Consider the following 9,772-nt stretch of genomic DNA (forward strand, 5'->3'; position numbering starts at 1 on the left):
CCTTGCTTTGCAGTAAGACACAAACTGTAGCCCAGCCAAATTCACAGATGCTTAAGCATACCCGAAACTTGAATATTTTTATTACAGACATCTTAAGACCCGTAAACTCTGCTCTGGATCACAACCCTCCAGGATCTCAGAGCTGTTCATGATTGTACAGGAAAGGGGGGCTATCATAGACTCACAAAGGATAACTGATAGAACTCAGTGTGGTACTTCAGGGACATCAAAACATTGTGCGACATGCAGAAGACTATTCACGAATCACACAAAATATACATTCATTGTGCCATCACATTAACAATTAGCTGAAAATACATTGTATCCAGCCAAGATAGCTGTGGAAAGAAAGGGTGATTGAAAAGAGTACCTTTAGGTTACAAATAATCCAGCACACTTTTTAAATGGAGGGTGGCCAGAGAAGCAAGAAGAAATCGGTAGTTTGGGAAGAATTGGCACAGCAAAGCTTCTGAACTTTGGGCTTCTCAAGCCTTCTTGACTTTGCAAGAACAAATTGAAGCTACCTTCTGAGGCATCTGGTTCTGTTTGAATGAGAGGATTTCCTCCCCCTTTTCACCCATAATCACACATAAACTGGACCAGTTTTGGGAGTTTGCCCACCCTGCTTGATATAGTTGTACATATTTCTAGAAAATCTGTATAAAGATAAATCTCTCGAGAGAAAGCATTAAGAGCCAGCAAACTCACACATATGAAATCAATAAAGTTAAGGGGTGGATTAATTGTGTAAACACATTCAGTGAATCTCTTCTTCATGAGCCTTCGGATACTCTCTTTTTGTGTGTGTGTCCTACTTAAGAGCCAGGTAGAGAAGAACAATACACAGATAAAAGATGAGGTGCTTCCCTTCCGCAAATGCCTGCTGGCGAAGGGAGCTGTCCTCCGAAGGACATCTGAAAAGAACCATAGATTGTGTGAGAAGAAAGCTCTCACAACAGTGAGGAAGGAATGTTGGGGGCCACCGGAAATTGATATGGGCACCCGATGTGGATTAAGGATTTAACTTCCAACCAAGTCTCCAGAATTTTCTGGAACTACATTATCTTGGCCAAGAGCTCCCTGGAATGAACCAGAAAGGAAAAGAGATACTGTAAAGAAAGAAAGATAAGCTAAAGATGTGCTTTGGGTAAGAAACCCCAGCCCAGGGAGAAGCCTGGACTGCGGAGTTGGGCTGGAGTGACCTCAATGAGGGGTAGTCAGGGTGTCTGAGGTAGATGATGCCGGAGAAGGAACACAGGGCGAGGAGCTGGATTTCTCAGAAGATTCTTCAGCTTTCTCGTCGCTTCCAGGAGGAGTGGCTGGAGAGATGGGCAGGAGCCCCTCCTTCTCACGCTTCTTCTGCTTCATGCGGCGATTCTGGAACCAGATCTTCACCTGGGTCTCGTTGAGCTGCAGGGACGCGGCTATCTCTACCCTGCGCGCTCGTGTCAGGTACTTGTTGAAGTGGAACTCCTTCTCCAGCTCGGTGAGCTGCTTGGTGGTGAAGTTGGTGCGCACTGCGTTGGGCTGACCCACATAGCCATACTCTCCAACTTTCCCTAGGGTAACGGAGGGAGAGAGGTAAAAGGTAAAAAGTCTTAAACCCTTATCCGATTGCCCCGGGTTTGGGGCAATCTTAGGTTAACTGCTCAGCACAAACCCGGCTGGGAAACACTAGTGAAGAACAGTGAGCATGTAAAGTGTTAACCTGAAGTCAACCATTAGCATGGTCAGGCTCCTGATTAATGGAGCCTGTAGATATTAACGAAACTCCACCACCACCGACACCTCCCACCCACAACACACACACACTTCCTACTTGTAGACCACTTAAGCATCAGCCCCTTTGAAAATGCTAGGTCCAGAAACTCCTTTGCCCCAACACACCTGGCCACCCTACACCACACACTACAACTCCAGATAACACCAGACAGCAGCAAGAACTCGTCTTTTAAAATCATTAACTTTTCTAGGAAACGCCGTGCATTGGCCTCTTTCAAAATCAAGCAGCATTTTTTTGCCAGCCGGCAGGACTCACCTGTTTTGGGAGGGTTTCTTTTAACTTTCATCCAGTCAAAGGTCTGTGCTGGAGAAGGTGTCTCTGAAGCAGGGGAGCGACAGGCTTCTTGGTGGCTGGCGTGGAGAGGGGATAAGGAGTTATTATACGTGGCCAGGGCCAGGCTCTGGTGCTCTTGTCCATAAGAGTGGTGAATGTACTGAGGCGAGCCCACCGTGCCCCCAGCATAACCCTGGTGGTGGTGGTGGTGATGCTGGACCATGGGAGATGAGAGGTTTCCAGAGTAAACAGCGGGAGCGCACGGGGAGTACCCACCACTTACGTCTGCTTCCTGATTTAATCCATAGGGGCCATAAGGCGCACTGAAGTTCTGCGCGCCATAGCTTGGACCACAACTCGAGTGGGAGTAGGAAACCCCCAGGCTCCCAGAAGTCTGGTAAGTAGCCGGCTGGGGGTGGTGATGGTGGTGGTGGTGGTGGTGGTGGTGGTGGGGAGAGCTGATCTGCACCCCCCTGCCCACTAGGAAGCGGTCGTCGCCGCCGCAGCTGTTGGCACTGACCGCGCACGATTGGAAAGTTGTAATCCCATGGTCAGAGGGGTAGGCTCGCGCAGAGCAGGTCCCGGAGTCGCCACTGCCAAGGATGGGGTATTCCAGGAAGGAGCTCATTCTTGCATTGTCCATCTGTCACTGAGTGACTGGGTCCTGCGAAGCCCTGGGTGACCGTGCCAACTTTCTCACTTCCTCCATGGGACCAGAGAAGAAAAATGATATGAATGTACAGTGCGCAAGAGGCGGGGCGGGAAGGCGGAGGGCTCAAGGGGAAGGACACGTGACTTTGTCAGCCAATGACTGAGCCGCCTGCGAAAGTTTACCGGCTGCCGCGGTGATGGATCACCGTTTCAGTGGCATTTAAATCCCCGGCGCTCCTCAGTCTAGGTGACGCGCGGTCGCCCCCCCAGGCAGCCCGGGCCGCGGCGGCCGCTGCCAGAGCTGACTTGGAGCACTGGGGCCAAAGGGAGTAGAGATTGACTTCTGCGCGCGCCCGACTCTGCTCGCCTCCGCCTCCAGGATGTGGGGGATGGGAGGCGACCCTCCACTGCCCTTTCCCCACCCAGCCCAGAAAGCTGAACTGGCAAGAGGTGAGAGGGGACGAGGCCTCCCGGCTCTCTTGAGGCGGGCATCGGTAGGCCAGAGCTCTCCGCTTGGTCGCAAGGACCCTGGCGGAGCCGGGAGCAAGCGGGGTGGGAAGGGTTGGAATCCAGCAGACATCATGCCCTCAGCTCGGGATGGCCGCCACCACCCAGTCCCTGCAGAGACTTGAGCCTGGAACCGAGACGCCTAGGGCGAGGCTGCGTCACTGGCTCGCCCGCCTCGGAATGTGGAGGGGACGTGTGCAAAGGATTGTCTGGGAGGAACCAGGGTGGGTGTGCAAGGGACCAGAGAAAGAAAAGAAACTACCGTCCTCATCCCGGAGGGTCTTAGAGCCCTCTGCCCTGACTCATACGGGCCAATTGCGTGGCAATGGGAGCTTCTGTAATTCGACCCCAGGGGGGCCGGGGAGCCCTAGGAACCTAGCTCTCTGGGAAAGGCCGGGTGTCTGCTCTCGTCTCTGCCCTCCCTCTTCCCTGGATCTCTTCCCCTTTCTCCTTCCCAATCGGCTTTGCTCCTGGTAACCCAGCAGGATCCGGAGCAACTCTGCTGCTGGAGTTTGAGGTTGGAAGGCAGATGACGCTAGCAGACGTGGCCGGCGTGACGGCTGCAGGCCATCTGTCTGCTCTTAGAGACCCAGGAGCTTGCTCGCTCCAGTGTAGGCCTCGGAGGGACAGAAAACAGTTCCTACAAAGTATGCTGACCTCCCTCGTCCCATTTCTCTCTTTCAGGGGGCTTGTTAGGAGTGGGAGAGCCTCCTCTTCCCACCGCCCCCTTTTGCATGTCTGGAGAGGGGGTGGGGACTGGCAGGTGGGAGGGGCAGTGGACAGATGGCTGAGTGGATGGGATACTTTCCAACGGACTGTGTAGTTGCTTCAGGTCACTCCCCGGAGAGACACGTGCAAATGTGAGCATCATCCCAGGACAGGGGTCCTGTTTTCCATCAACCTCATCCTATGATGATGCTGTTGGTGTTGGTAATTGCTGTTTACTATTAGGTTTAATGTCAGCCCAAGGCTTGGAGAGAGGAAAGGCCACACAGAGACGAGAATGGACACATTGTTAAGCAGGAGAAAGTCAGTGATCATCTAAGAAGCCTTGCAGACAATTCTGCACAGGTTTTACTCTGACCATGCTTCTAGCCTTGGATTCAGACATGAAATTACCAGTGTAATTGATATGTGAGTTTGGGTGTTCTCTATAGAAAAAGGAAGTTTTGTTCAGGGCAGTCACTTTTCAAATGTGAAGTCACTCTTCAGACTTCTGTGTTTTGTTCTCCACATATAGAAGTCGTGGTCCCTGCCACCCCCACCCCCAGTCCCAAACCTGGCCATCCTCAGGGAAATCTAAGTAGACCTGGCCCCTGTCTTCCTCAGTAGCAACCACTTATTTGGGGGGTGGTATTTCTCTGTGACCTTTGGCTCACCACAAAGCATGGTTAGGGGGAGCAATGACTGGAAACTTTCCCCTGCCTTAACTTCAGGTCCAGAGGAATCATATCAGAGGAAAGCAGGGTAGACCTCCCAGAGGAGGTTGTCTTGGGAGGCCAGGCCTCCAGCTATGAGGAAAGAAGGGACTCCTGTGGGTCAGGAACAGGAAGTGAGAAGCCAGTGAGCTGCTCATTTAGCAGAAGACCTTCCGTTCCTTCTCCCCCTTGCCTCCTTCTGGCCTTCTGTGGGCCTCTTCCCTCCGGATTTGCATTAACCTGCTAGAACCTGGACACTGGTCTCAAAGCTGCCCCGGGTCTCTGTTGGCCCTACTTGTGCTAGTCCTCGCTCCCTTCAGCCCTCTGTGTTCCTGCGGTGTTTTCCTCCAGATCACAGACAGACACTGGAACCCGACCCACAGACGCCCGGGCTTCCACAAACCTTGCCCTATTAACTGCGGGCTCGGCCTCTACCGGCTGCGGGCCCATGCTTTCCCGGGTAGGCTCTCCAAGACAACCTCCCCTAGCCTGGTCTGGGTAGGCTTCTGTAGCCAGGATTCTTTCCCAGCCCCCACCCCAGAGGAATCACCGGGAAGGCTACTGAGCAGGGTAAGAGACCTTTGGTCTTTTGATCAAGGAGGCCAGCAACCCACGCAATCAAGCTAAAGTCTCTTTAAATAGCCCCCAGTAGAGTGGGTGAAAGGCGAGCTTGGACCATGAGTGAAATAAGTCTCTGCAAGCGGCTTGCTCGGCTCCAAGTGCCTCTTTCAGGGCCCTTCCACTGGAAAGGGAACGAGCAAGGAGGAGACAAACCGAGGCCCGGAGCTGTTCTTGGCATCCGCGGCTCAGCCAAGCTGTTGTTTTAAAAGAGCAATAAAAATGAATTATGACTAAACGCCTTCTAACTTAATGCTTTCGGACGGGGATCCCCGGCAAATACGTAAGAGGATTTTTATTTGTGCATGTGTTCCTGCAATTGATCTCTTTGATGACATTCTCATTCATAGAAAGCGTTTGATTTATGAGCTTTGGACGAATCGCATCCAGGAGCTCAACAGCTCTGCCACAGCTGGGGCTGCCCTGGTAGGCTCTCTTGGAGCCTGGGGCTTGAACCTACCCAGTCCCCACATACCAAGGCTACCGAGTGTCTGGGGGAGTAAAGAGTGGAGGGAAGGAATGGTAGGGAGCATACCCCGCCCCCCCCAAGAAAGATCTAGGTTTCCTTGTAACTCCCAAACCTTTGCAGTTAAGAGCTGAGTTCTTAAACACCAATCAGCTCGGCCCACGCACATGTTGCTGCAGTTTCTCACGGTAAGTAGGTCATCAGAACAGAGCCCAGAAAAGAAAGAAAGAAATAAAAGTAGGGGCAGACAAAAGAAGAGGGGGAAAAAACCAGAACACCCCAATAACACACCCTAGATCACATTTTATTGATTTCATTTAAAGTGCTCCTTCTGTCTAAGAAACCGGGTTAAATAATAATCTAAGGTGCAGAAACTCTGTTTTAAAATCTCAACTTGCTAACCTGACTTCAAACCTTTAATGATTTATAATTAGCAATGTAAACAGATCTAAGAATTAAATATTGGTGTGTGTGTGTATGCGCTGTGGGGGCAAGAATCTTGGAATTATGGAAAGAATCCTTCCTGGCATGCATTTTCCAGCTAGTAACCATTGTTTTGTTTTATTTTGTTTTCCTCTATCTTTTAGGTCTGTTTTGCCTGAACCCATCAACAACTGGGAAATAATCAACCACACTGAAAATGGGGAGAGAGGGGGGAGGAGCTGGAATGTAGACGTTTGAAACAAATGCGCATAAGTAAATGAATTTTTGATAACTTGGTTATTGACCTAGAGACTGATAGTTTGTTGTTAAGGGAACTCCACTTTACTTATCCTAGATCTGGGAGTTTCTGTAGGCACTTTATTTCTCAACTTTCAAAAGCTTGGGCTGGAGCCAACTCAGGCTGCCCAATCTTGTTTCTATCACTAATTTAACTCTATGGCTTGAGTCTCAACACTGAAAACCAAATCCATTCCCTTGGGGGGGGAGAAAAAAAACTTGCTAGAGCCCTAGCCACTTTCTGGCTTTCTTCTTTGTTGTTGTCTATTGCAGACTTTGAATGTGCCACCCTAATAAAATATATTAAAATTGAAAAGGTAAACTGTGACCAGACTTTTATTTACCATATTAGACTAAAAGAAGTAAAGAGAATAAGTATGAGCCTTGAGAAAGGGGGGAAGGAAAAAATAAGAAAGCTACTTATAGCAAAGGAGAATTTATTCTACCAAAAATACGCATGACAATGCATCCTAATGTGATACAAAAATAAAAAGAAAGTGACAAGACAATTTATGGTCACTTTCTTGCAGGCCTCGTGTTTTGTTTCCAGGAGAATCACATAGAAGCTTGTTGGGTTCGGTGTAAAACGACTAAAACACCAACATAATCCATAAGAGATGGCTTTAAAACTGGGTCAGAGGAAAACATTAAACAGAAAATCCTCAACATTTAAGAGAGTAGGGGTTAGATCAAGAAGAAAATAAAACGAAAATGAACCCCCGGAATAAAAGAAGGCAAAACCACCTGGTTAAAGGGGTTTTGTGTTGGGGCGCTTTGTTTTGCTTTAATGTTCTTAGTAATTCAGATGCTGTAGGTCGATTGTGGTGAGTGTGTCTGTAAAAAAGTCAAAGCTGTCAGCTGAAATATCTACAGGACTGTCCAGGGAGCCTGGCAAGCTGGGCGACAGTGCATCTGAAAGCTGCAGGCAGGAATCTGTAGAGAAAACATTAAAGTCCTGCAAAGAGGGGACCTCGAGGGCCTCGGGACTGTCATTGTTTAGGCCAGCTCCACAGTTCTGGCCCATTGTTGACAAGCAGTTAGGAACAGTGGGTGACTGATGCTGAAAATGTTTCAAATTTTTCTCATTGCTGGTTAAAGGCGAAACTGGGAAAGTTTGGGAGTCGCCATTGTGTCCGTTGGGAGCCTGCTGTTGAGAAAGCGCATTTTGCTGAAAAGTGTAGCCTTCCCTCTCCAGAAGAGCCCCGGAGACGCTGAGAGCTTGCTCAAAGAGAGACTTCTCTTCCTCGTCCTCCTCCACTTTCTCTGAGTCCTCCAGGATCTTATATTTCCCTTCGCTGTTTTGGTTCTCCTTGCACTGAGTCTGCCTCTTGTGCTTCATCCTCCGGTTCTGAAACCACACTTTGACTTGTCTCTCAGTCAAATCCAGCAGCGCGGCGATTTCCACCCTTCGGGGTCTGCAAAGGTACTTGTTGAAATGAAATTCCTTTTCCAGCTCCAAAAGCTGAGTGTTGGTGTAAGCAGTTCTCAGGCGCCTGGATCCCCCGCCGCTGCCATCAGCTATTTCCAGGGATTCTGCGGGAAGGGAAACCAACAAGAGACACACGTATAGTTGAAGGTGGAGGGGTCTGAGCAGGGTTATTCCACTGGAGAATAAATACAGCCGAAAAGATCAACTGCAACAAAATGGCCGCCCCTGGATGCCGTGCATCTATTGTGCCGCCTTTCCTGGGAGCCCAGCCCGGGGAAGCCCAGTCTCCTTCACCTCCATCAAATCCTGACTATGGCTCCCCCCAACCTCTTCATCCGGGAGCAAACTTTATATTAGCTACAACACAATTTATAATTAATGCATCAGCTGCTTAGCTGAGCAAGAGCGGTCTATCACTCTTCATTACTGTCAAAAAGCCAAACTCTAGGACAACTAGACAAGAGGAGGTCAGTTCCAACTCAAATAAATCATCCTACATTACACAAGTTAGGGAAAGTCCCCCCTCCTCAAAATATATATGTCTCATTGTGGAGCACAGGATCTATTTTCCCCTCCATCAAACCTACTCCTGAGCCCACAGGGGAAGGGGACCCGCCACCAGGCATCTCTCTCTCCCCATCCCCTCGAACCCCACGGTCCCCTCCCCCCCCATAACCGCTCTCAGGGAAGCCCGCAGGGGGAAGAGGGTCCCGGGGACCTTGGGCCAAGTCTCGGGACTGACCTTTGTGGCCGAGGCAGGCAGGGCCCGTGGAGGCGGCGGCGGCGGGCGGCAGCGCTGTTTTCTTGGCCGCCTTCTTCTCCTTCATCCAGGGGTACTCGGGCGGCTGCAGGGCGCCGGCGGGCACCGGACTGCCGCGACTGCCCGCGGGGCTCGACTTGGGGCGGCCGCCAGCGCCGTGGCGAGGGTGACTGCCCGGGTTCAGGCTGGGAATGGTCTGCTCAAAAGGAGGAGGAATCAGTGTCGAGTGTGAAAGCGTCGAGGTCTTGATTGATGAACTTTGAAATGTATCAGCGACAGGGGGAAAAGATGTCAGGCACTCAGCGAGCGACGGCTGGCTATTGATAAAACCAATCTCTCGCTCAAATTCGTAATTCATGGCCTTCTCCTTGGAGCCCCCTCGGAGAAAAAGTTCCCTCTTTTGGAGGGGCTTTGGGGGGGCAAGGCCCAAGAAAAAGGCGAGCGCGGAGGGAAAAAAAATCTATCATAGAAGATCGCTGCTGGGGTGTTTTTTTTCTAATTCACTGATTACAGCCGTATGGGGACCGCGCTACTATTAAACTATTGAATTCATGGAGACAAGGTTGAAATTGGACCGAATTGGCTGTCACATGATTGCTTCTGCCCAATGACAATTTGGGCTTTAATCAAAAGAAGCCACTGTCTGTTTGATTGATCCAAAAAAGTCAGAAAGGAACGCCTCATTGGGGGCCATCGAGGCTTTATTTACACTTTTTTCAGGGCAAAAATACATATATGTGGGTGTGGATGGGAATGCCCCGGAGTGTGTGGGGGCGAGAGTGCCTGTTTGCCTCCCGATCTGAAAGATCTAGTGTGCTCCCTGGAGTGTGTGTGAGTGTGTGCGTGTGAGCCCTGCTGCAGGTCCCGCCAGCGGCTGCCCTCTGCCTCCCCCGCACACTCCGCGCATTGTTTGGGACTGTCGGAAAGACGCCTCGCACCTCACAAATCATTTAAGCACCTCAGTCTGACGCCTGCAGTCATTAACAAAGTAATCCATTAATCTTCAAAGTTTTGACACCCGAGGGCCCTGCATCCCAGTCACATAAGTTCTGCTAAGGCATAAGGCAAAAGAAAACAGCAGAGAGAGAGAGAGAGAGAGAGAGAGAGAGAGAGAGAGAGAGAGAGAGAGAGAGAGAGAGAGAGAGAG

General features: G+C 50.5%; 2 protein-coding genes and 1 long non-coding RNA gene across 5 annotated transcripts; 1 reads left to right on the forward strand and 2 right to left on the reverse strand.

Annotated features, from left to right (window-relative positions):
* Window positions 1–58: 58 nt before the first annotated feature.
* Hoxa1 (homeobox A1) lies at window positions 59–2,859 on the reverse strand. Of its 2 annotated transcripts, XM_021224189.2 has the most exons (3): window positions 2,340–2,859; window positions 2,039–2,133; window positions 1,422–1,559 (listed from the first exon to the last, which is right to left on the reverse strand). In XM_021224189.2, exons 1-2 carry the CDS (start codon window positions 2,697–2,699, stop codon window positions 2,074–2,076), a joined length of 420 nt encoding a protein of 139 aa, XP_021079848.1. In that variant the 5' UTR covers window positions 2,700–2,859; the 3' UTR covers window positions 1,422–1,559; window positions 2,039–2,073. The 2 variants fall into 2 exon arrangements, with proteins under 2 accessions (XP_005088257.1, XP_021079848.1); XM_005088200.4 differs by having other exon boundaries at window positions 59–1,559; window positions 2,039–2,837.
* Window positions 2,860–2,873: 14 nt separating this feature from the next.
* On the forward strand, window positions 2,874–6,758 carry LOC110339745. The gene is made up of 2 exons (XR_002381747.2): window positions 2,874–3,157; window positions 6,304–6,758. It is a non-coding gene; the product is annotated as an uncharacterized LOC110339745 (long non-coding RNA).
* Window positions 6,759–6,856: 98 nt separating this feature from the next.
* On the reverse strand, window positions 6,857–9,772 carry Hoxa2 (homeobox A2). 2 transcript variants are annotated; one of them, XM_040738193.1, is made up of 3 exons: window positions 9,564–9,772; window positions 8,608–8,821; window positions 6,857–7,969 (listed from the first exon to the last, which is right to left on the reverse strand). In XM_040738193.1, the coding sequence occupies exons 1-3, from the start codon at window positions 9,573–9,575 to the stop codon at window positions 7,230–7,232; spliced, it is 966 nt and encodes a 321-aa protein (XP_040594127.1). In that variant the 5' UTR covers window positions 9,576–9,772; the 3' UTR covers window positions 6,857–7,229. The 2 variants fall into 2 exon arrangements, with proteins under 2 accessions (XP_040594127.1, XP_005088256.1); XM_005088199.4 differs by having other exon boundaries at window positions 8,608–9,772.

This window comes from Mesocricetus auratus, unplaced genomic scaffold (assembly GCF_017639785.1).
Source record: "Mesocricetus auratus isolate SY011 unplaced genomic scaffold, BCM_Maur_2.0 Super-Scaffold_100676, whole genome shotgun sequence".
In the NCBI taxonomy this organism is placed as follows: Eukaryota; Metazoa; Chordata; class Mammalia; order Rodentia; family Cricetidae; genus Mesocricetus; species Mesocricetus auratus.

Bases quoted from the DNA above. Each gene is read 5' to 3' on its own strand.
- Hoxa1 (XM_005088200.4), bottom strand. From the start codon at position 2,699: ATGGACAATGCAAGAATGAGCTCCTTCCTGGAATACCCCATCCTTGGC. The intron at 1,560-2,038 runs GTGAGTCCTGCC...CCGTTACCCTAG, and splicing joins AAGAAACCCTCCCAAAACAG to GGAAAGTTGGAGAGTATGGC.
- Hoxa2 (XM_005088199.4), bottom strand. From the start codon at position 8,983: ATGAATTACGAATTTGAGCGAGAGATTGGTTTTATCAATAGCCAGCCG. The intron at 7,970-8,607 runs GTCAGTCCCGAG...CCCTTCCCGCAG, and splicing joins TGCCTGCCTCGGCCACAAAG to AATCCCTGGAAATAGCTGAT.